At 37.1% G+C, this 26,462-nt stretch overlaps 2 protein-coding genes across 5 annotated transcripts in view; one reads left to right on the top strand and one right to left on the bottom strand.

The window, feature by feature from the left end:
- Positions 1–43: 43 nt before the first annotated feature.
- Positions 44–18,095, top strand: COCH (cochlin; the record flags this gene model as incomplete). The annotated part of the gene is made up of 10 exons (XM_069105675.1): positions 44–203; positions 3,686–3,842; positions 5,180–5,313; positions 5,835–5,897; positions 7,269–7,313; positions 7,406–7,553; positions 12,386–12,489; positions 13,569–13,795; positions 14,044–14,560; positions 16,934–18,095. Coding segments are annotated over 10 exons (1,731 nt in total), but the record flags the coding sequence as incomplete, so codon positions are not given.
- A 2,826-nt stretch (positions 18,096–20,921) lies between these two features.
- Positions 20,922–26,462, bottom strand: part of STRN3 (striatin 3) — a 104,784-nt gene continuing 99,243 nt past the window's right edge. For all 4 annotated transcript variants that reach the window (XM_069105996.1, XM_069105995.1, XM_069105997.1 and 1 more), the window contains 3 exons: positions 24,303–24,410; positions 22,702–22,788; positions 20,922–22,610 (listed from right to left, as the gene is read on the bottom strand). In XM_069105996.1, the coding sequence (XP_068962097.1) occupies positions 22,441–22,610; positions 22,702–22,788; positions 24,303–24,410 (365 nt within the window). In that variant the 3' untranslated portion in view covers positions 20,922–22,440. The remainder of the gene's footprint in view (positions 22,611–22,701; positions 22,789–24,302; positions 24,411–26,462) is intronic.

Below are 26,462 nucleotides of genomic sequence, written 5' to 3'. Positions count from 1 at the left end.
CCTCTGACCCTGTTTCCTCCTTTCCCCAATATCCTGTCCTGGGTTTACTTCCAGTCTCCCCTTTGACTCCCGAGAACGTGGTGGGGATGGGGAAGAGGAAGAAGAGGGACCCCCTGATCCGCAGCTGCTATCCGGCGCCTCTTCTCTTCTTTGTACAGGTGGCTACTTCCTCCTGCTCGGACCTGTGAGCTGCGAGGGCGCCGGTGAGTTGGGCCTCGGGCCAGAGAGGATGGGGCAATAGTGGTTAGAGTAAGGAGCTTACAAAACTCGGGCCTCTCAGTGGGAGCGATGCGCAGGAGTTCAGCCCATCCCCAGGACCTGATCTGGAGCCAGTCCTCGGGCCAGTCTTTTGGGAGGAATATCTTGGAGAGAGAAAAAAAAAAAAAAGGAAGGAACGGGTGTATTGGGGCTGGTTACCGATTTGTCTTTATAGGGATTTCTGCCTCTCTCCTTGTTCTGAAGCTGTAATATACTGGTTTGTTGTTCATTCATCCTACACCGTAGTTACTCCCGCGGTCCCCAGTGGGTCCTGTCCTGCCACTTTGTCAATCCTCGTGGGTTTTTTTTTTAGGGGTAGTCCCCCCACCTCCGACCCTAAGACAGAGAAGGTAAGTGTTAAGCAGAACTGGGGGTGAAGCACTCTGGTAGGTTCATTACCTGGAAAAAGTTGTCATTTGAGATCAGAGGGAAGGGGAGAGATTAAGAACATGTAAAGTTTCAGCCTCCAGAGAGAGGCGATGGTCTTGAAAAGTCAAATCAAAGGGACTGTTTTTACCTCTGGTCTCACGTTTAAAAGAATGCTGAAACAAGCCTTATTTGGGGTAGTAGTTATGGTTGAGGGGACTGGAATCTGTCTTTAAGAGGGTCAGTTGTAGAAATGAGGGTGTAGATCCTAAAGGAGGATATTTAAGAGGGAAATGGAAGATGAGAGGAGAAAGTCATCTTTAAATACTTGAAAAGTTGTCATAAACATTTATTAGATTTCTTGTTTGAATTCAAGGGCAGAAGCAATGGGTAGAAATTTTAGGGAGTTTGGTTTTGTTTTGGTTCAGTATAATGAATTTTTTTTTTAAATGGACTAAGTTGCCAGGTGAAGAACTGAGTTTCTCATCACTGGAGGTATTCAAACAAGCTGGATGGAAGCTAGATAATATCCTTGCCATCGATTTTGTAGATAGACACGGTACATTTCTAGGTGCTCTGATTCACTAAGTCACAGGATGAGGAAAAAGTTATCTCCTTTTCTGGGCAGTATCACAGAATCCACTGACTGCCCAATAGCACTCAGCTCTGCCCTAGGCCTGAGTTCCAGGTGAGATTGTCCTTTGAGAGTGTGCAGCATTTGGACTTTGGTATGGACCAGGTGGCTTTGGGCCACAAACATTGATCAAGCTTCATTTATTTGTCTGTACCTATACTATAGGTAACCCCTTTATATGCAACAATTTGGTGTTAACTTCTTACTCTAGAAAGTATTTAAGTTTTCCAACCTTGGGTATGTGGAGGTTTGTTTGTTTGGAATTTTGTTGTTCCTAGATTTTACAAATGGGATTCAGTTTTCAAATGTATTTTTATTTGGTTTCTTCTAAAGAAGATAAGTATTGTGGGGCTGGGGGAATGGGCAGCCAATGAGTAAGGTAGAAGTGAAGTTAAAAATAATGGTTGCAGATAGGGGATTTTGATCAAACTTCAATCTGCTTATCTCAAACATTTAAAAGATGATCATTTCCAGTATGATTTCAGTGAAATCAATGAGATAATAGGCTTGAGGATACTGGATTCTTCTTCTATAAGTACATTCATTTTCTCCAGCTAATAAAGTAGCATTTGATATGAATATCTGCTAAGACAGTGGTCTCTTATGCCTTGGTTAAACCTCTTTATGGGAAGACTTTTACTTCTTGTTCTAGATCCAATAGGTTTTGGTAGATTTTCCAAGAATGCTCAAAAATGTAGAGTACTAAATTGAGCATTATTTAATGCTAAATAAAAAACCTAAAAAAAAAACCCATATACATTAGGTACTTGAACAGAACTCTCTCTAGTGTAATTTTTTCTCACAATCTGTTGTAAAATTTCTCAGCTGTATACTTGTAAGACAGCACCTGCTACCATTCATTCTAAATTTAATATTTACACAGGTTTTCCAATTTGCATTTTAGCATGTTTAAAAAGTTGCTGTTCTTATATTTCTGATGTCTTTCTTGATGGAAATTTTTATTTTCATATAGCATATCATGTGGAGAATGACTGTTTTGTTTTATATTTTTGGTCTAGACTTGTGATTTAATCAGTGTAATAATAACTAGCATTTATATAGCACTGTATAATATACAAAGTGCTTTACAGACATCATTTCATCCTATCCTCACCTGGGAGGTGGGGCACTATTATTATCCCCATTTCACAGATGGGGAGACTGAGGCAGGCAGGGTTAGTGTCTTGCCCGAGGTCACACTAGCTATGTGGCTGATGTCACATTTGAATTTAGGACTTCTTTACTCCAGGTCCAACATTGTCTCCATTGTGCCACCTAGCTGCCTCTAACAGCTCAGAATGAATGCCTTGAGTAGAAACCCCTTCACCATTTCAGATCAGCAACTCATCTGTAATTTATACAGATCTTTGAAAGCTGCCTGGGCAATGAGAGGTTAAGGGACTTGTCTATGATTATAGTGAAAGTATGTGTCAGTGGTAGGACTTGAACCTAGGTCTTCTAAACTCCAAGGCCAGCCCTCCATCCTTATGCCATATTATGCCTCTCTGTTTCATATTAGGGAAGAATATTTTATTTACTATTTTATTTACATAGGGTTGAGTTTTTTTAATATACATATACTGTGTTCTGGAAATAGCTAAACTATAAAAATAGTATTCTTAAACCAGAGAGCTACCTGACATCTTGTTCAGATTGTCTACATATATGTAGTCATTTAGTCATAGAATCATTCAAAAACAATTTTACATATGTAAGCTCTTGGCAGGTAACACTTGCAAAGTAAGATTTGTAAATTTTTCACTTTTATAAAGGAAAAACTGTCCATTGTTATGATTAATACTGATCTATCTTGGACCAAAGTTTTTAAGTCTTCCCAAACACATGATCTTTAAAGCAGCCCTGAAAAAATACACAGATTAGAATTTTATAATAGAAGAAGCCCATAATTAAGGGCTGGATCTGGTTTGGGGAAGGTACTTACCTAGTCATGCTAAAAATCTAAAATGTAGTAGATGAATCAAAATATTCTTTTAAAATAATTTTTACCTGATATTTTTACATCATCTACAGTTCCCAAAGTATCCCGCTTCTCCTCTAAATTCCCATAAGAACAATAATTTTATTGATCTTTTGTTTATATATCACTTATATTCCTCAAAAAATCCCTCTTCCTTCCCTCTCCCAGAGTTTAATACCTTATAGTAAAATTAAAATGAGTTTTTAAAACATCAGCAAAATTACCAACATATTGAAAAAGCCTGACATATACTATACTCCACACTCCTAATCCACCATTTCTGAGAAAACAGAGCAAAAAAAGCAACAGAGTGGTACTTTCTCTTATCTTTTCTTTGGGACCAAACTTGGCCAAAGTCAAAATATTTCTCAACTGAAAAAAGAGAGAGTAGAAAAATAGCTACCACAAAGAAATCATGGGGCTGGTTGTATCCCCTTCTTTTTCTTCAGCTCCTATTGCTATCACATGCTTTACAAGAGGACTTGATATCAGGAAGGAGAAAGCTGATGTCCTTTGCCCAGGGGGGTGTCTTCTCCGAGATTTCTATGTCTTTGGGAACATAGTCTATGCCTCTCTTTCAAGCATCTGTGGAGCTGCTATTCACAGGTAAGCCTAGTGATTATGCCAGAGCAGGAGTGACTGTTTTATCCATCTCCCACTTTCACATTATTTTCTCAAATTTGGTTGTAGGAGACAACCAGCTTTTAAAGCTTTTCTAGATAACCTCAAAACCTTAGATGGAATAAAATAGTCAGGGGAAGCTTTAGCTCTTTAAAAAAAAAAAAAAGGCAAAATCCCCCTGAGAGGTTGTCCTGACAAAAAGGCAAAATGGATTTAATTTCCTCTCAGGGTCCCTTCTGTTATGAGTTTTCTTTTGTTCTAAAATATGTTGTAGTTCCCTACACTGATGGTAAGCTGAAGAATGGACTCTGGCCCTTTTAATTTATTTTGAATAAAATTCAAAGTCCTGTGGTTCAAGGGCCCATCTTGGAAAATTTGGAAAGTTGCATTGAGATCTTTATTAACATGGCAGCTCTGAGAAATAAAAAGAAAATAGTGGTCTCTATCAGTCATTCAAGGAGTTAAAAAGGTACATTTCCACAGAGATATTTTATTATAACTCTAAACAGCTGTTATTACAAAAACAGACACAAGATTGATAGGATCTTTACATGGCTTCCTTGTCTGAATTACTGAGACGTGTATTTCCTTGCCTCCTAATAAATAGTAACTGATATTTGCATAGAGTTTTACATTTGTTATCTCATTTGAGTATCACAACAGCCTTGTGGGATAGGTCCTGCCTGCCTTATTATCCCAATTTTACAGATGAGGAAATTGAGGCCTACAGAAGTGATTTCCCCACGGTCACACAACTGGAAAGTGTCAGAGGCAAGTCTTTAACTGAGATCTTCCTGAATGGTGCCTATCAGAATCACAGATAATAAGACCTCTTATTTATACTGTATATCCTCAGAAAGGTAGTATAGATATTATTATCTGTTTTACTCATGAAAAACCTCTGGACTGGAGAGGTTAAGTAATTTGCACATGGTCACAGGACTTGTAAGCATCAGGCTCTGTACTAAAACCCAGGGCTTCTGACTCCTAAGTCAAATTCTCTTTCCATTCTATCATCTTGCCTTTTTACTTAGATGCAGCAGGGTACTGCAGCCCAGACAACCCACTCCAGTCTCTAAAGCTACTATAAAGTTTTTGAGAAGTATCATTTGGTGCTGGATTTGTAGTCTGAGGACCTGGATTCAAATTCTGTCTCTTCCACTTCTTATCTGTGTGGGCAAGTCTTCTCTGAGGCTGAGTTTCCTCATCTATAAAATAAGAAGGTTGATGTAGGTCTCTGGAGTTCCAGTGCTAAATCTATGATCCTATGATCTCAGATGTGAGTTTTAATTGCTGCTCAACCCATTATTGTTATGTTTCAGGGGGGTAATCACCAGCTCAGGAGGGGCTGTACGGGTCTATGGTCTTCCTGGCCGGGAAAACTATTCTTCAGTAGCTTCCAATGGCATCCAGTCTCAAACCCTGACCCGATGGTCCTCATCTTTCACAGTGTCTAGTAGGTGCAACTAGCTTCCTTTTCTTTGGAAAAAAAAAAGTGTCACTAGGCTGCAACATTGTCTACCTTTCTTAAGTCAGCATCTTTAGTTATGTTACTTGTCACAAAAACTAAAGCCATCAATTGATGTCAGTTATTGTATCACCTATGATCTTTGGGATCTGGTGCTCAATCTTGTAGAATGTGTGTGAAAGGAGAAGAGAGGTTTTTAACTTCTGTATCTTTCTGCTTTTTCCATGTGGTCTAGAAGACTGGTCCAGTATTAGCAGAAATATTGACCATCTAGATAAGTAACAGCAGACTTGAAAAGTAGTGGTGTCTGTTTTCTTGTCATCCAGAGAGGGTCAGGTTTGGCTCTTCATAGCTGAAAGGTCACAGTTTGTTCCCATGGGCAATCAGCTTTCAGGGCTTAACCAGTCCTGCATCCTACTTGGTCATAGTCCTGAATTAGATTCTTTAATCTCTGATGGGGATGGGAGAGAAGGGGAAAAAAATCAATCATCTTTTTATTTTGTGAACAGAAGGCAAAAGTGAAGCTCTGGAAGCCACAGGACGGGCAGTGTCCACGGCACGACCGCCTGCAGGTATGAAGCATGGAATTTATCTTCTCATTTGCCTGGCCCAAAATCTGAAAAGTAGAAATAAGTGTGTTTTAATAATTGGGGTGAGTTGACCTCTTGATTGTTTTGTGATGATGTTAAGGAGCAGCCAAATAAATATACTGAATTTTGCTCTTGCATAAAATGACAAGTATGAGAAGACACATACAATTTTCTCCTCCATATTTCCCATGATCCCTATTGTCTACTCTGGACTGTGGTAACAACCATTCTCCACCATTCACTACATCACCATTCCTTGGTCTCATTCAGTGGAAAAAGCAAAAATGTGTTGTGAGCTCCTGGTACTGTCAATTAAGTACCATATTTGGAGTCTTAAGTCATGAATTCTAATCCTCCCTCTGGCATTTGCTACTTGTGTGACCTAAGGCAGTCACTCTCTGAACCTCAGTTTCTTTCTATAAAATGAAAGATTCAATGCTTCTAAGATCCCTTTTACCTCTAAATCTGTGATGGTGAAATCCTTTCACTCCCCAAATCCTCCCTCACTTTTCCTCCTAGGTGAAGAAAAAGAAACCAACAAATGCCCTCCTTCAGTTACATTAATTAATCATTGTTGATTAGTTAATGTTGATACATTTATTAACATGCAGATTTCCACCTTTCCAGATGTTAGTGTTCATGAAATTATTTTGCATTTACTATTTGTGTATATATTGTATTTTCCAGCAGAATTTAAAATCCTTCAGACCAAGATTGTTTCATTCTTTATACCTGGAGCCTAGAATATTAGGAGCTTCATAAATGCTTGTTGATTGATTGATTCCTAAGGTCTTCATAGATTTAAAGCCATCAGGAAAATGAAAGAATATAAGAGGAGAAATAACAATGATAGAAATAAAAACACATAAAATTATGCCTATAAGTTTACAAGCTGCTTTATGAATATTATCTCATCTCTCTGAAATAGTATAAGTATTATCTTTCCTGATTTACAGATGAAGAAACTGAACCTCAGAGAAGTGAAAATGAGATCCTTTCTTTTGCTTTCTTCCCTCTTGACAAGGTTTCCGACCTCTTTAGCTTCAAAGCCTCCTCATTGGCCTTAGCAGGGAACTAAACATCTGATCTCTGGAAGTCTCTTCTGGTCTGTAGATTGGAGATACAGCAAGCTAAGAGTCTTGGCTTCTAGTTTCTTTGGTGGAGATGTCCTGACTTCTAGTTTCTTTGGTGGGGATATTGCTGCCTCTACCTCTGAAAGTGACCCAAAGAAATAGATCAATCTGTTTAAGAATAATGGTCCTTACTATTGACTCCTCTCCTTGCTTCAGTTTTCCACTTTGGAACTTCCTTTCCTCCTTTTGGTAATGGCATTGGGTGTTTACTGTGTTGCAGGTAAACGACAGAAGAAGACACCTGACAAAAAGGCTGGAAACAAAGGTAAAATGTGTCAAGACTTTTAACTTCATCCAGACTTAGTCCTTGTCTTTCTAGGACTGCCGAGTGAAGTTACTTGCTTTGCTTTTTTACAGATTGTAAGGCAGATATTGCCTTTCTGATTGATGGAAGCTTTAATATTGGACAACGCAGATTTAACCTACAGAAGAACTTTGTCGGAAAAGTGGCTCTGATGTTGGGGATTGGAACAGAAGGACCACATGTGGGACTTGTTCAAGCCAGGTACTTATATTTCAAAATGTCAGGAGACTTGACTGATAGAGCAAATGACCTCTCAGAATTAGAAACCATAGATGGAGGGACTGCTTCTATGGAAGATGAGACATGAACAATCCAGATGCCCAAATCCTATGAGACTTAATGATAGGGGAGTCAAATAAATTCAACAGACACTCATGAAGTTCCTTCTATTCATAAGGCACAGTGCTAGGCAATAGGCATACAATGATAAAAAAAACAAACAAAACTTTTGAGTTTACATTTTGGGGAAGGGGGAACATAATTTATGCATATGTGTGTATTACTCTTAGTTATACATACATAGAGGCAGATACATATCAGAATAATACACACCATATAAATTCAAATAAGCAAATACAAAATTGTACATAGTAATTTAAGGTAATTTCAAGAGTCAGTGGGTCAACAAGCATTTAGTAAATATCTCGTGTGCCAGGCACTGTGTCAAGTACTGAAGATATATGTCTGTGTGTTGTGTTAAAGTTTTTTGGGGGGCAGCTAGGTGGCGCAGTGAATAGAGCACCAGCCCTGGAGTCAGGAGGACCTGAGTTCAAATGTGACCTCAGACACTTAACACAAAAACTAGCCGTGTGACCTTGGGCAAGTCACTTAACCCCAATTGCCCTCCAAAAAGAAAAAAAAATTATCACATCCCAAAATGTACAGAGCTGCTTTGGGAGGCAGTAGGTTCATTCCCTCTTTGTAGGGATCTTCAGGTAAAAAGAGAAACGGTGGAAAAAAGCACCAGCTGTGGAGTCATAGAACTTGTGTTTCAGTGACACCTCTAATGTTTTCTAACCTGTGAGAACCTGGTAAACCACTTGATTTCCTCATGCCTCAGTTTCCTTATTTGCAAAAGGAGGTTGGTGGATGGCATCTGTGGTCTCTTCCAGTTCTAAATCTCTAATCCAAAGGCTGGTGACCACTTGGATATATCTTTTAGGTACTGCTTATATTAGATGGCTTTGGAGGTCCCTTCTAACTTTGAGATTGTGAATCTGTGAAATGCTTTGGTGAAATCTAGGTATCCTCTACCTAGGTAATTTCTGCGATTGGAAGTAGTTCTGTCATAAAAGAGAAATCCAGGTATGATTTGTTCTTGATGAAATGGTGATCACCATTTCTCTTAGGTGCTCATGTATTGCATAGAGTCCTGGATCTGGAGTCATAAAGACTTATCTTCCTGAGTTCAAATCTTGCTTCAGATATTTACTAGCTGTGGGGACACCAGGCAAATCACTTAAATCCTGTTTGCCTCAGTTTCTGACCTGTAAAATGAGCTGGAGAAGGAAATGGCAAACCACTCCAGTATCTTTACTAAGAAACCTCCAAATGGGGTCACAAAGAGTTGGACAGGACTGAAACAACATAATAACTACAATCTAAAGCTCTCATTTTACAGATGAGGAAACTGAGGCCCAGGGAGATTAAAGTGACTTGCCCAAGATCACATAGGCAGTAAGTTACAGAGGCAGAATGTGAATCCAGATCCTCTGACCCTGGAGCTATTCCTCTTTCCCCTATACCATACATTCTCCTGCCATAGCCTTGAAGAACCCATCACGACCTCTATGCTACAATGAGATACTAAAACAGGAATCTGTATTTTTCCAGGTTAACAGATAAATATGAAGATAAAAATAATAAATATAAATATTCTTACTTTCTCTGGAGCAGGGAAGTAATTTTTGTTTGTTGTTCAGTGTTTTTCAGTTGTGTCTGACTGTGACCCCAATTGGGGTTTTCTTAGCAAAGATACTGTTTCCTTCTCCAGCTCATTTGACAGATAAGGAAACTGAGGTAAACAGGGTTAAGTGACTTCCAAAAAGTCAAAAACCTAGTAAGTGTCTGAGGCCAGATTTAAATACAATACAAATACAATTTTAAAATTTCTTGGACTAGCAAATTGGGAGCTAGGAAGTTCCATATGCCAGTGCATAAATTTAAACTGTATAGGTGTGGACGCTACCAAGTACCAGTTTCAAAGCAGAGACACCTCGGAGAGCTAGGCCAGTCCTAGAATTCATAAACCTTGTAGATTTGACTACTCTTTGAAATACATAGCAAATTTAAGAAATTAGAGACTAGACATCTAGACTCCTCCCTGTGTCTCCTCATTTGGTCATTGAACTAGCTAAAGCCTCCACTCTAAGATGTAATTATCTGTGTCTTTGGTTTAGTGTTCACCCTCTTCAAATCAGATTTTACATTAAAACCTTCCAGTTTATAAACCAGGAGCACAGATCTTCCTCCTCACCTTCCCCAGAGTCCCCAACACCTATTTAATCATGAATTTTCAAGCAGAAAAAAAAAAAAATCACCTTTGTTACTATGGCAACCACTCAGCTGATTGCTTGGATGAGGCCCATCTAAAAGTGAGAAAGCTGATGTAGGCCATGGTTCCCCATGGTCTGGGGGTGGGGATGCATGAGTATGTCAGATTCTGTAAGGATGGTTATAATTTTGAGTTTAAAAAGATCTAAGCTCCAGTTCATAGCATTAACTCTTAAGTGTCAGGTGATTAAATTTTTTTCCAGCAGTAGGTCTAGGAAACTAAATATTTGTGGTACTTCTCTTTCAATCATTAATGCCTTAAGCGTGTACAGAAAATAAACTTATACTTCATAGAAATTCAGGTTAAGTAAGCCTCTTGTTCTTTCAGAATTGAAATTTTATGTTGATGATAGATTCACAATAAAAAAATTATTAAATGTTGGGAAAAAAAGGAAAGGTTTTGAATACAGTTGTCTCTCAATTACTGTGCAAATGGAGAGTAGTGGCAAAGATAATTCAAAATCAGATAATGAAAAATGATATATTTGGCCTTGGGAGATATTTTTGTTTTTGTTTTGCTTTGTGAAGGGCAATTGGGGTTCAGTGGCTTGTCCAAGGTCACACGGCTAGTTTTTGTGTTAAGTGTCTGAGGCTGGATGTGAACGGTCCTCCTGACTCCAGGGCTGGTGTGCCACCTAGCCGCCCCTGAGATATTTAAGATTTTAACATGGGCACCCCAGAATTTCACAGAAAGTCAAATTAAGCAATGAAAATATAAAGGCATGTCTAATTTTTTTATCCTACTTTTCCTGTTTCCTCATGGCCCACAGTCCATGCTGGGAATGTACATCATCTTTCAGCATGATACAAGAACCAGCCTAGAGTGGAGAACTGAATTCTCTCAGCATATTTTCTGTTTAATATTTTCTCTGAAGGAGAGAGGTGATTTTTGTTTGTTGTTTGGTGTTTTCCAGTTGTGTCCCACTGTTTCTGACTCCAGTTAGGGTTTTCTTGGCAAAGATATTGGAGTGAGGTTTGTCATTTCCTTCCAAGTGCTCACTTTACAGATGAAGAAATGGAGGCAAACAGGGGTCAAAAAACTAGTAAGTAGCTGAGGCCAGATTTAAACTCAGTCTTCCTGACTTCAGAACTGGTGCTCTATCCACCTAGCTGCCCCAGGGAGAGAATTATTCTAGATTAAAAGCTGGTCTTCCAGCTACGGCTGGATTAGAACAAATGTATAACATTTACCAAATAAGTTTTGGACATGCTACAGTATAAAAGGTATAACTGCTTTTATTAAAAAGCTCAATAGATTATCAGTATTATTATTTGCCCTGCATATATTATTATTCGCTGTTAACAAGCCACTATTTGCAAGGCTAAGGACTTTTAAGTCTTGAAATTAGAAAGTAGCTATTTATTCACATATTTAAAAAATTAATGGAAAAACACAATAGCAATATAAGTACAATGAATTTGCAGAGGCAACCCAATGTAGTGAATACTGTGCTGGATCTAAAGTCAGTTAGACCTGAGTTCAAATCTTGTCTCTGGCACTTAACTAGCTGTATGGCTGAGAATGTCATTTAAATCTCTCTAAACCTGAGGCAACTCTCTAAGATTTATTTACTAAATTATAGGTAGTTTATTTTGGTGGAGAAAGTTTCCACTCCCAAAATCACAGATCCTTGAGTACTGGTGTTTTAGCATGGTTTTGACACTACCAAATAACATACACATACACACACACACACACACACACTGAGTAACATGTAGATTTAAGAATGGAAGAAGTCTATATTTTTAAAAAATAAAACCTTCAATTTATTGAAACTATAACAAGGTTTTTTTGTTTTGCTTTAAATACTCTTTTCCTGTTAAACTTTGGGCTGTCACTGTATTTACCTTCTGGTTGGAATCCTGGGCTCAGAAACCTTAACTGCTTAGTTACTAACATTCCTATCTTCAGTAATAAAGACCAAGGTTTCTGTATCTTGCGACCATGATTCTGTGTTGTTAGGAGAGAAATCTAAATATTGCCTAATGCAAAAAGTTATATTAGCGGGGCGGCTAGGTGACACAGTGAATAGAGCACCAGCCCTGGAGTCAGGAGGACCTGAGTTCAAATCCGAACTCAGACACTTAACACAAAAACTAGCCATGTGACCCTGGGCAAGTCACTTAACCCCAACTGCCCTTCCCCCCCCCAAAAAAAAAAATTACATTAGAGCAAGTAATGGATAGAGCTTTGTATCTGGCCACAGGAAGATGAGTTTGAATTCCACTTCATGGTGCTTACTAGCTTCATGACCCTAGGCAAGTCACTTATTCTGTCTCAGCCCTAGTTTCCTCATCTGTAAAATGGGGATAATGATAGCACCTAACTCACAGGGTTGTTTAGAGGATCAAATGAAATAAACATACGAGAGCTTTACAAACCTTAAGGTGCTATATAAATGGTATTAGTTATTAAAGGGATTGAGAATATATTTTTATTCAATCTGCTAGGAATAACTTTTATCTTCTTTTCCTCTTAGTGAACATCCCAAAATTGAATTTTTTTTGAAGAACTTCACCTCAGCCAAAGATGTTTTATTTGCTATAAAGGAAGTGGGTTTCAGGGGAGGCAATTCCAATACAGGTAAGTAGACCTGGGATTGTAGGACCTAGGGATAGCTGACTTACAATGGAAAATCATCTCTCAATTTGTGACAAAGGGTCTAAGAACTTTGGGGCCTTTTTTCCCCTTAGAATGCTCACGGTCATTTGAGTAGCTATACTACATGTCACATATAGGTGTCCCTAGTGTACAGAAGAAAGCAAAGGAACCAAGTTTAATAATCAGCATAGCGCTAATTCTGTAAATTATTGAAGTAGCGTCATTTTTATTAAATTGGCATGGTACAGCCATGATCACTGAATATTCTTCCTGTAACTTGTATTCCTTCAGATCTGAAAAAGAAGTATGTAATTATTTATATCTGCACAGGCCAATCAACAAATCAGTAAACATTTATTAAGTACCTGACATGTTCCATGCACAGTGCTAAGAGCTGGGTATGGGTCCTTGCCCTTAAGGAATTTACAACCTAATGGGGAAGACCATATGAAAACAAAGTAAGATAAGAAATCAAAGAAAGATTTGCATAGTAAATAAAGAGGAACCAATTAAGGAAAGCACTGGAATTTAAGAGGAGTTAGGACCTGAGCCAAGCTTTGAGTTACTAACAGCTGTTAAAGACTTTAAGTTCTACTGAGCACTTTAGGTAGCTAATCATTTGCTAATTGGGACAAAAGATTTTCCATAGGGTTAGGATCTACTTATGTTTTCATGAGTCTTAGCTTAAGTTACTATGAAAATTACTCTGAAATAAGTAAGGCTTATGAGAAGTGGTATGAGAATAATGTAGATTCTAAGAAGAATCACAGAATACATGAGCTTCCTCCAGGCAAGGTTCTTGTTAGAATGTGTCTACAACATATATAGTAGGCACTTAGTTTTTTTAAAAATTAAATTGACTGGGGGACAGTGTTTTGGAAATAATTAGGAAAAACTTCTTTCATCAGTCAGATCTTTATACATCATAGGAAGAGGAGGGAGAGAAGGTCTCCACAACTTAAAACCTCCAATTGCCAGGTAGTAAGTGCCTATTATAACTGGAAAAGCAGTTCCTGCAGTGGCGAAGGCTGCTTGAGTATGCTCTTCCCTTTCAATCCTAGGAAAAGCCTTAAAGCACACAGCCCAGAAATTTTTCTCAGCAGACAGTGGAGTGAGAAAAGGCATTCCAAAGGTGGTGGTGGTCTTCATTGATGGCTGGCCCTCTGATGACATAGAGGAAGCTGGCATTGTGGCCAGAGAATTTGGTGTTAACGTTTTCATTGTCTCTGTGGCCAAACCCATACCTGAAGAACTGGGGATGGTTCAGGATGTTGGCTTTGTTGACAAGGTAAGGTGGTTGGGGGGGGCGGGGGTGCCCTATCAGTTTAGCTTAGAGTGGAGATTTTGTGCTCGAACTTCCAACCACTGCTCTGGGGAAACAGGGTTTTCTTATCCAATTGAACTTTGAACATTTGCAACAGGAACACAAGTTTATGGCATTTTTCCATAACTGAATCATCTTTTTTTGTGAGAAAAAGAAAGCAATTTTGCAGTTTCCCTGAGGGTTCCTCTCATGTATTTTGTTCTACTCATCAGGCCGTCTGTCGGAATAATGGTTTCTTCTCTTACCACATTCCAAGCTGGTTTGGCACCACCAAGTATGTGAAACCGCTGGTCCAGAAGCTCTGTACCCATGAACAGATGATGTGCAGCAAGACCTGCTACAACTCCGTTAACATTGCTTTCCTGATTGATGGCTCCAGTAGTGTAGGAGACAGCAACTTCCGCCTCATGCTTGAGTTTGTCTCCAATATAGCCAAGACCTTTGAGATCTCTGACATTGGTGCCAAGATTGCTGCGGTACAGTTCACCTATGATCAGCGCACAGAATTCAGTTTCACTGACTATACCACCAAGGAGAATGTCCTGGCTGTCATTCGGAACATCCGCTACATGAGTGGTGGCACAGCCACAGGGGATGCCATTTCTTTCACTGTGAGAAATGTATTTGGCCCCATAAGGGAGGGACCCAACAAAAACTTCCTTGTAATTGTAACTGATGGGCAATCCTATGATGATGTCCAAGCTCCTGCAGCTGCTGCTCATAAAGCAGGTAATGTTTTTGCCTCTACATGGGTAAGATTTGGGAGAAAATTGAGGAAATTTTCATTTGGAAGCACTGTTACTAGCAAGGTTATTTTCATTTTAGTGTAGAAATTATTTTCTGGGGCGGCTAGATGGTGCAGTGAATAAAGTACAGGCCCTGGAGTCAGGAGGACCTGGGTTTGGATCTGGCCTTACACTTACACACACACACACACACACACACACACACACACACACACACACACACACAAAACTAGCCATGTGATCTTGCCAAGTCACTGAAGCCCAATTGCCCTCCAAAAAGCAATAAAAAACAACAAAAACCAAAAACGAGATTATTTTCTTATATTTTTATATTCTTTAAGGGAGAATACAATTTAATATTGTCATCAGAATCTGATTTTTTCTTAGAGAAGCAGCTTGATGTAGTGGATAGTGCTGATTTTAGTCAAGATGACATGGGTTCAAATCTTGTCTCTGACACGTACTAGTTGTGTGACTTTGGGTCAGTTACTTCTCTTCAAGCCTGTTTTGACATCAGATTAAAAAAAGGGGGGGGGCAGGGAGGAAAGAGTTCCATCTTTAAGGTCTCCTGCATGCAGTGCTAAATCTATGATCCTATGATTTCTACATTGGTCAAACTCATGGTCCAACCACTCCAGTGTCCTGTCTCTGAAAGCAATACAAAAGAGCAGAATAGCATAGTTGTCTTCTTTAGCACTTATTCTGCCACCTGTGGATTTATCTAGATCTTATTTGAATCATATTTTTCAATTTATACCAGCTTCTCTGTCTCTACAGTAAAACAGAATGTTCAGAAAGGTTACATTTAACGAACATATGGATTTACTTTGTTCATTAGTTCTCCTCAGTCATCTCTCTTAAAAGACAAAAGGCCTGATTTTTAGGCTCTTTTCATTGACATCACCTTCCCTTCTGTTTATCACTTTACTTGCCCTTCTCCAGCTAGGCCTTGTCTAGTATATATCTTCCTTGAGATACACAGAAATACATACATTTTAAACTAAGAAAGCATTATGACTTTTATATAAGGATGGAATGTTTTCAGCTTTGCTTCCAAAAAGTCCATATTTTTGGTGGTATCAAGGAAGGATAACTGGACAATATTCTTAAGGGGACTTTTTAGCTCTCTTTCTAGAATATAACTGATGGATACAAACCATCACAAACTATTAAGAAATTTTATGTAATTTTTTCTCATAAGTGCATTGCTTTGCACTTGTTTATTGTAACCCATTTGCCACACATTTCTAAATACTTAGTATCTCCCTGTATTATCTCCTTGGAGGTTCTGTTGGGATTCCATATTGTTTGAGTCTCCTCTGCATGTTGGGAAAGAAGTATGATTCAAAAAAAGCTTGAAAGTAGGTCTAGATCTAGGAACTCAGCAACTACTTTAGGAACATGTCTAAGCAATGCTTTAGTCTAATAGGTACATCTAAATGGAGCGAACATCAAGAGAAATTAGAAAAAGGGTTGAGAATTGGCAATATAATCAGAAATTGTGTAAGTAGCACTTGTGAGCTTACCTATGCATGCTCTTACTACAATTACTAATTGTTAATCTTGGAGAACCATAGTGACTTCAACTGAAGTTGAAGCCAAAGAAGTCTTCGGGGGTAATCTGACTTATCAACATGTAGAATCTGAAAGATTATTTACATGTTTGAGAACTAGACAAATACAACTACTTGCATAAGAAACACCACCTTACCTTCAAAAGGTGGACAGTGTTTCTAGTCAGACCCAAGAAAAATTATCATTTCTAATGGGACTTATTTGGGGCTAAGAAAGCTTTCTGAGAGACTAATAATCTCAATTATTTTTTGACCAATACCTAAGGGCTTAGTTGGGTGTCATTTTATTCCTTTTTTCGTTCTTGCTGAACATTTCCCATTAAATTTTTATTCATGTTTAAGAGACAGTGAGAATTTTTTTCCCCCTTTCACATGGGGTGGGAGAATAATAAATTAAATGTACACTGGTCTACTCATAGGAAAGAAGCATGACCAGAGAAGACTAAGAAATGACATTTATGACAGCAAAGCTTTTGGTTTTTCAATAGGGTTCATTTATAAACATTCATTAACATGGTTACAGGAAAAGGTATTCCAGTATTCTAAACTCCAGCAATCTAACCTCATATTCACCTAAATCTCAGTACCCCCTATTAACTTGACTGTTCATGGGACAGGAAGTTTGAGGTCACAGAATTTGGCCCCTTAAATCTAGCCTATGCAACTGTGTATGAATGTAAAACATGAAACAAAGTTTTATACTTACATAGTAAATTGACTGAGTTGACTGCATATTATCAGCTAGTTTTATTTAAATTCATTTTGAAATACTTCCCTTGTAGGTATCACTATCTACTCTGTTGGTGTGGCTTGGGCGCCTCTGGATGATCTGAAAGATATGGCCTCTGAACCAAAGGAGACTCATGCCTTCTTCACAAGAGAGTTCTCAGGATTAGAACAGATAGCTACTGATATAATTAGAGGCATCTGTAGAGATTTCTTGGAATCACAACAGTAAAGGTGACATCTTCACAGCAGAAGGAAATGCTATAAAGGTCTCTAGTGCTTATGCTCTGATGTTTTAATACATAAAGTACTTAGATCTAATACAAAAACATTATTCTAAAAATGCTAGTACCTCTCAAACAATCTCCAATAACTTAATCGAACATATACACTATACATTTTACATTCATGGCTTTATGACAGGCATGAGATTAAAGATGGTATTTGGAAGCACCACATTTCTTATTTGCAAAAATACTCAATCTTGGTTAGGGAAGATTGGTTATCATTTTATGCCAATTCATATCTTTCTAAGCTCAACAGAAATGATCACAAATAAAAGGCAACTGCAAATTGGTCTGAAAGCCAGAGATACCTCCTCCAAAAAACAAAGAAAAAAAATTAAATTGTTAAATATGAGAAATAAAAAGGACACATTGGAAACTATCTAATTACAGAAGTAGTTCTTAGTTTCTCAAAGCTTGCCAAAATGACTGATGTTATTGTCATAATACATAAAATAGCATTTTGATCCAATTATGTTCTGCTCATGTGTAGATGTTTCTTTAACATTATATGCACTCAAGAAGGATCTCTTGGTATAATTTTATTCATTTCTGTATGTGTCCAAAAACTAAGGACTTTATGGCATAAAAGGGAATCATTTATGAAGTGTTAGGTAGTGTGTTTTTGTAATAACTTATGATTAACAATTTATTACACTAAATGTGGGGGGAGTGCCTTGTCTTTTTCTATTTATACCCTTAATTTTTTTTACATGTATAAATGAAATTGGCTAGTACTATAAGAATCTCTAATGTATCCTCCCCCCAAAAAATGACAAGTTAAACAAGATTTAAACTCATATTGTAAGCATTTTTCTTAGATAACTCGTAGGAAAAATACATAAATATTGCAAATAACAGAATGAAACTACAAGGATGAAACATTAATGTTTGGATGTTTGAGCAATAAAAAAACAAAACAACTTTTAATATCTGTGCTATCCCAAGTTGCCTAACACTCCACTCTTATATAAAGGATTTGATTATTTCAGTGATTGGAGAGGGAAGTAGGAGGGAAGGGGGGAAAAAAGGTCACTTGTTGAGATAAATGGGGGGAAAGGTCAGTCTATATTACTGAAAAATGCCTTAATTTTAAGCATATATAATAACAAGGAATAGGCTAAGACTGTGAATGAGTGACTCCAGAGGGCCTCTTTCATAGAAAAGACTTTGTAATTAGCATATCAATTATTTTCATATAAATGGACATTCATAAAACTGCCTTTCTTACTAAGGTTAAATAGGAACAAACCAACCGAGAGGGGCAAATCAAATAAATCACCAGTTTAAAACCATCTCCCTGCCCACCCATCCAGTACAACTCTAAGGCAACAGGCTCTCTTCCCTTCACCCTTCAGTTCCCCCACACCTTGATGTTAACTACTATCAAAACCACTCTAAAACTGGAGAGCTTAACTAAAATAGAAAGGGCTTTCAACATAGTAATATCCAACCAACACAAAACAGAATAAAAAACACCACCAACTAGCAAGTCTTGTAGGAATGACTGACAAATATTCTTGGTTACAGGGAGAGGAATACTTAAAGTCTCTTGGCACCTTTTTAAAAACAACTTGGTCAAATTATGGAGCTTAATCTAGGCAATGTGATTGTTCCCTTAGTGAGAGGGTGAATTTTTTTAACTGTATCAAACATTTTTTCTTGGAACACAAAACATAACCTCTTCTTTCCTTTGGTCTTTGACTTCTGATTTCATCAAGGTAGATCATTATACAACTGCAAATCAACTCACCTGAAAATTATCTAAGTTGCCTGGTCCTGAGGTCCTAAGTTAAATGACTTGCCCATGGTCTCACAGTAACCAGTGTGTATCAGACTTGAGCCCAAATATTCATGACTCCAAGGCCAGCCTTATAAATCTGGGGTTCTTAACCTAGTGTCCATAGATGGATTTTTCAGGGTTTATGAAACTGCATAGGAAAAAAAATTACATCTTTACTTTCACTAACTTTTAAATGAAAATTAAGATTTCTTTCAGTGATATATGTTGACAACAAATTACAGCAGTATTAACAGGACCTGGTCACCAGTAGAAACTGGATTATTTTTCTATCACATTGCCATTGTTCCAAGTATCTTGAAATGCAATTTATGATCATCTCCACTATATATACTTAATAGAAACTGGTGCTTTAATTGTTATGTGATCAGTCTTCCCAACTACAGAGTTTCAACATAACAGGTTTTCTTTGTAATTATATTTATTTTTACATTATGCATTTAAAACTGTTATCCTAAGGTGTCAAAGGCATCATATCAGACTGCCATATGTATGACGAAAAAAGAATGCTTAAGATTACTACTCTAGACACACAACACTCCCAAACTGCTCTGCAGTTTTTTTTTTTGTAAAATGTTTATTTCCATAGATGAGTTTTTAAAATTATGGATGAAATATGGTCCACATGTTATTTCATGTATCTTATATTTGTTTCCTTAAAAAAAAAAAAGGGTGCTTATTTTCCATCACTGAGCTGGATGAATCACGACACTACATTTGACACCACTTCTAAGAACACCTTTTTGCCGTGTCAAAATGTTTAGGGAGCATAAGCAGTAGTCCTTGGCTGCCCATGCCTAAGGGGAAAAAGGCCTTGGGGGGAAGTACCAGCCAGTTATGGCAAGATGTAATAGAACGGAACTATTTTACTCCATGCTGTAAAAAATCCTCCTTGCACCCTGGCTTTTAAGGTGCTGGAGAAAGTGAGAAAAGCTGAGACAGAATTCGTTATTAGGCTAGGAAGAAGTCTCTAGCAGAAAGTAACAGGTGGTGGTGGCCACAATGCAAAGAAAAGCCCACGTAAAGAGGTTTCCAGGTGGTGAGATAGAACCACTCTGATGTATGCCATAGATGGGCTTGTGTTAGGTTCTGGTGCCCAACTTGTAATTCTGAAGATATTTGCACAGAAACATTATTACAGGTAGGAATGGTATTTTATAGCAATATTACCAGTTTAAATACATTCTAAGTTTTTAAAAATAAGGCTGAGGGGGGTGGCTAAGTGGCGCAGTGAATAGAGCCCTGGAGTCAGGAGGACCCAAGTTCAAATTTGACCTCAGACACTTAACACACAAAAACTAGCCATGTGACCTTGGGCAAGTCACAACCCCAACTGCCCTACCTTCCCCTCTCCAAAAAAAAAAAGAATTAGGCTGAGGGATTAAATATCATCTATAACACTGTTTATATGGGAAAGTAAGTTTGGTGATCCAAATGACTGATACACTAAATCATAGATTGGGGACTGCTTAAAAATTCAATTTGATCTTTAATGCCTTTTCTTTCCTAGATTAGGACAAATTGAATTGGAGAGAAGAGACTCATTAATCATTAATGTTTTGAGCTGACTTTTGAGAGGCGAGGAGAAGGAAAAGGGAGAGAAGAGATCAGACATTTTAATTACTTTTCAAAACAATCTAAATGAAAATAACGGTGGGGCAATGTGCATAATATAATTTCTTAGTAGATACAATTACCAAAATTCAATTTCAGGATCTGCAAGAGAAAATCCATCTTAGATGAAACTCCTGGAAAATTATTCTTAAAACTGGTGTCAACTGTACTGTTAAAGAAAAATATTTTCAAAACACTGATAAACTAACATAAATTTAAAGTTCAAATGCTGTTTTAAGCAGCATAAAAACTACAGGATCTAAAAAATTCTCTAATTCAATGAATAAGAATAAAGCATTACACTTTATTGCTATTCAACACAAAATAATGTAGCCAACAGTAACATACAGGTACACCATTTAATATTTATTATATGCATTTTATATACATTATTTTTCAACAGCTGTACTTTTGCTATGTGGTACAATCTTAAAAATTTGCTGATTCATAGTTTGTAAAACAAAAACCTTACAAAACTCATCAAAACTCGCAAACTGATCAGAAAAGTTTTGTGGAAGACTAGAAAAAATACTTTATTGTCTTAATCATGCATTACACAAACAAAATCTTTAGATACACTGTAAAATTAAGCACATCTGAAAAAATAAAAACAGGGATAACTAGTCCAAACACAGCAGATTTCTGAATCCTGATTCAACTACTTTTGTGTCCTATTTGTAATGCAAATATAACATTTTCACTCCAAATATTTTTTAAACAAGATAGCGTTTCTGGAATTGTGGTAAACTGAGATATGTAACGGGAGAAAAATAACTTGGTTTGTAAATTAAACTATGAAATTATCAATTTTTAGTCTATTTTAGACTGTTCAAAGAATGCCATAATAGATATACAGGGCCCTTTAGCACATACATAAAGGATATAAAGACCAACAAAAAAAAGTGAAATAAATAACAATAGGCCATTAGAGTAAGATGGGTAATCCTTGATAAATAAACTTGTAAATACAGTAAGATGTACAAAATATCACATAGTGATAGGATGCCAAGATTAGTTTTTTGTTTTTGTTTTTTTAATTTTAAAGAGTTCATTGGGGGTGGTAAGCCCCAGTGTTTCATTTTAACACATCTTTCTTTACAGTCCTTTATTTATGAAGACAGTTATGTGATGATGATGATGATGATGAATTAGCATCCTTATGGAAGGACTTAGCTGAGCTGTATTAGGCAAAAGAAGGGAAGAGTGGTTACACGGCAGCGGGTCAGTGAGATCTCTGTGTTTTAGGGTTCTATAATGCAGAAAAAACATTATCAATACAATCTTGAGCACTGTTGTGACAGGCTAAATATATAAAAAGACTTATAAAAACTAGAATTTTATCCAAACATTTTGTGCAACTAATGCTAAAATATTTTAAGTTAAATTTCCTTTTCTTTAAAGCAAAATAAATTTAAAAGGGAATCTGTGGCATTCAACTGATAAACAGAGAAGATCACTAAGAGATGAAAAGAAAGCTACTCTTGGAGCTCACTTCCCCCCACGAGAGCACCACATCCTAACCCTAAGGCAGCACACAGAGTCCAAAATAAGTCTTTTTGTAAGATCAGACTCCACATTGGCTTAGACACGTAATGAACAGACATATGCTCAGTTCATATCCAGTAAAGGCTACAAATACTGGTTTCCTTTTTTTGCCCCCACAAAATACAGTAATTACAGTTAAATGAATGAGCCTGACATTATTCAAGATGTGGTGATTTTCACCAATTTATACCTGCCCCAAAATAGCCTTTGCCTAGGCAGATCATACGTAGTGTCTTATCAGTAACCTCATTGATGGCAGTGATGCATTCCCTCTTTCTGTCCAAGAAGACCTGCTATTAAATTGCAGATATTTGTTACGTCACACAAATACTTTGGCAAGGGCATCAGCTCCTGCACTGGCAATATATGCTTTTGATGGATGGAAAGCTACATCATAAATGGATTCATCCAATTTCTTCCTATGAGCTGTTATTTCTTGCACACACGTCTTGCTGTCTAAATTCCACAATCTAATGGAACAGTCATGACCTATGGAAGAAGACCACAATTAATCAGATTTTGCAAAAGAACCACAATTAGCATACAACATTCAGACATCATGGATTATATTAAAACTTACTTCCAGACATCAAATAGATGCCATTAGGATCTACTGCTAGACTTGTAACAGCATCCAGATGAGCAACCATAGAATGGATCATTTTACCTATATGAAACATAATAAAGAATGTCAAGTTTCTCCAAGTCATTTACTCTGGGGATGAGGAGGCTGGAGATAAAAAACATGTTAATAGCAACAGTTTCACATAAAAGCAAAATCCTAACATGCAACTAAGTTCTTGTAGCCTCAAATAACCAACTGTGCAAAATGAATTTGCAACATGTTGTATATACTGAAAATTTACCACTGACTACAAAATCCTATCACTAGATTCTACATAAAATTACAATAAATTGCAGAACTGAATTTACTTTTACAACACATAAGTAGACTGGAAATATAAGCAATTGTTTAATGGATGTAACTTCCTAAGTAAAATTCAAGATTCATCAAGTTCATTGTTCTACTGAGATGTCAATTATTTCATGCTGCAGGAACAAGTAAACAAAAGCTGGCCATGGACCCAGGTTGGAAATCAGGTAAAAAAAAAAATCTATACACCTGCTTTCAAAATGTTTTTAATGCATAAAATTTAAACAAAACAAAACAAACAAAAACCCCAAGATTGTAAGGAAACCAGTACTACTGAAATAAAAATACAGACAAAAACAAGTTCATGATCCTAACCCTTGGCCTAAAGAAACTACTTTGAATTGACTCAGGCTTCAACTGAAGACACTGTAAAAAGCAATTTAATGAACATTTTAGAAGTAAGTGCTTAGGATTTAAGGAGACAAGAGAAAAGCATAACCAAAACTACTCTTCTAAGTGGGGAATGGCAAGCAATCTTTGCTGTGACTTGTTACCTACTAAAGTCAGACACGCACTATAACTCACGCACATTTTCCCCAGTCCTGACAATCCGTGACTGTTCAAATGCTGGGCTGTTCCTAACAAAATAAGGTCACTCTAAATTGCCATGCACACATGTGTGCGTGTCTAAAACACTATGTAAATGCAACTGTGAATTTAAAATAATGCAATCATTTCTTGATGATAAAGAATATTACTGTCATTAAAAATTATCCATCATTACTGCAGAGATGTGTGAAGTTAATGAAGAATTAAGCTAGGGGCAGCCAGGTAGCAGAGCTAGTAAGAGCACAGAGAGTAAGAGCACCAGCTCCAGTGTCGGGATGACCTGGGGATCAAATCCGGGCTCAGACACTTAGCACCCACCCAGAAATACATGGCCGTGTAACCTTGAGCAAGTTACTTAACCCCGATTGTTTAAAAAAAAAAAATTAAGCTAAAAAAATTTTTTAAGGACAAAACATTTTATTTTCCATTTATTTGGTCTTTTTTTTTCCTCCTCATTTCAAAGGAGTGCTTCCTAGTTCTGGCATTCCAAATTTTAAGGCTAAAATATATTACATATCAGCAACTTTCCTACCTTTATATTCTTGAGATTAAAGCATAGCATGGCAAAAAGTTTAAAAAGTAAAGATTCATAGATTCATTACTTAATGGGATAATTTTGAAATTATTAATTCCAAAAGAAATAAGGTTTAAAAAAGGGTAATAATATCCTCATGATGAAAATAACAAAACCAACTTACCCGTTTTATTGTCAAAAAACTTGATGTGTCTATCTTCATGAGCAGTAATTGTAACAGGAAGTGTGGGATGGCTTACTACCCTGTTAATATGATTATTTGATTGTAAACCTGGATGGAGAAGAAAAAGTACAACCAATGACTCATTTAGTTTTCTTTACTACCACATCTTGTACTAATCACAATAGATTATAATCTCTTACAAAGTTTGAACTATTAAATAGGGAATCAGTGGTAAATTAAGGTCTCTACTTAACATTAAGTCCTAAGTCATCAAAGTTTGGGGGTGATGTTTATGGCTCCCTTTCACTACTCATTCTACATGGGAAGTCATTAAATTTAAGATTAATATGTTGGTGGATTTTTCTACATTTAACATCAGTATACAACATCAGTAACAAAACTCAACATAATACAACTTCATAAGAGACACACCAAATATTACTACTGATTAAAAAAATCCAAGGTATTTCATTTAATTTATAAAGACTACATAAGGTCATTATGAGACAGAAGAGAGGTGCTAGAGACTTTTTATAAAACCAAACAATAAAAATTAGCCTTGTGGAAAGAAAAAAAATTACCTTTTTATCAATTCTAGATTAAATTCAAGGACAGAGTAGACAAAACTTATATTTATAAAGCAGTTTATGATTATAAAGCATCTTATATACAGCACTTCATTTCACCCTCATAGTAACCATGTGAAGTAGTATACATATTATTCCCATTTTACAGAAGAAACTGCTATTTACTAGCTGTGTGAAAACTTGAGCAAGCCACTTAACCTCTAAGCCTCAGTCAAATATGAAATACTTTACTCCACAAAATACCCCCAAAACCTAATTTCTATATGCACTAAGTGACTTCAATCCAATGAGATCCACCACTGTGGCTCATATGTGGTATAGATGAGTCTTAAGGCCATGGCCAGGAAGAGAATTTAAATATAGTATGATTTTTTAAATTTATTATTGCTGGTTTTAAAACTCCCAATCAGAGAGGATTCTGGGAATATAGCAGAGTAGATCAGAAAATTCCTAGCTCTCAAGATTTTCCCCCCACAAAAGAGTTAAAATAGCACCTTAGGGCAAAACAAAGTGTGGGTGCAGATAAATAAAAACAGGGGCATAAGTGGGGTCCTCCAGGGAAAATCTGAGATCAGAAGAAAAATCCCAGGACTAGGTTTGGTCCCCTTGAAGAGTAAACACCTCTAGGCTAGGTTCCATCTTAAAAGTAAGCAGCTAGCCTCTTTTACAACAAGCAGCAAGCCGTGAGGTTAGTTGGTTAGAGAGACTGCCTCTGCCTTCTACCCTGGGGATAAGCGAGGGGAGTTGGCTGTCTGAGCTGTAGGAAGGAGGAAACACCAGACCCAGCTGTGCTAAGAAAAGCAGTAGGGGCCAGAAGGAACCAGTACACACGCAGTGGGGTGGAAAGTCCCTGGCTCTGGGCACTTACAGGAGGTTTGAGATTGGAGTTTTGGCTTTGGTTTCAGACTAGAGGGAAGAATTGCAGATCTGGGGCAAGGGGCACCATTTCCTATACCCCAGGGCTAGAGGTGATTATAAATAATTAAGATATTACCACCAAAAATGCACAGGCAAAGGAGAAAGAATCCAATCACAGAAAACTATTTTGGGAATGGAGATGACTGACTGGGGGTTCATCTTCAGAGAAGGATATTCAAGTAAAGAAACCCTCAAAGAGTAATGTCAAATGGTCACCTGCCCAGAAAGAATTCACAGAAGATCTTAAAAAGGACTTCAAAAATCAAATGACAGAGATGAAGGAAAAACTAAAAAAGAAAGAAAAATCCAAGAAAAACAAGAAGGATATGAAACGAAAGTTAACCAATTAGAAAAGGAGATCCAGAATCTTAGGGAAGAAAATGACACCTTAAAAATTAGAATTGGGCAAAGTGAAGCCAGTGAAATTTTAAGAGACCAAGAGATGATTAAATAAAATATGAATAATTAAAAAATAGAAGAGAAAGTAAAACAAGAAAACAACATATTTGGAAAATAAGTCAAGAAGAAAAATTTTAAAATAACAACTAAAAGTTACGATCAAAAAAAGAATCTTGATACAATAGAAGAAATAATCAAAGAAAATTGTCCTGAAGCATTAGAACAAGGGGGGAAAGTAGAAATAGAAAAAAATCCA

Source organism: Petaurus breviceps, unplaced genomic scaffold, assembly GCF_028583685.1.
Source record: "Petaurus breviceps papuanus isolate PSGF00001 unplaced genomic scaffold, PetGlider_PUasm1.0 77, whole genome shotgun sequence".
Classification (NCBI taxonomy): Eukaryota; Metazoa; Chordata; class Mammalia; order Diprotodontia; family Petauridae; genus Petaurus; species Petaurus breviceps.
The sequence above is the reverse complement of the archived record's forward strand: the minus strand, read 5'-3'. Positions and strand labels throughout refer to the sequence as shown.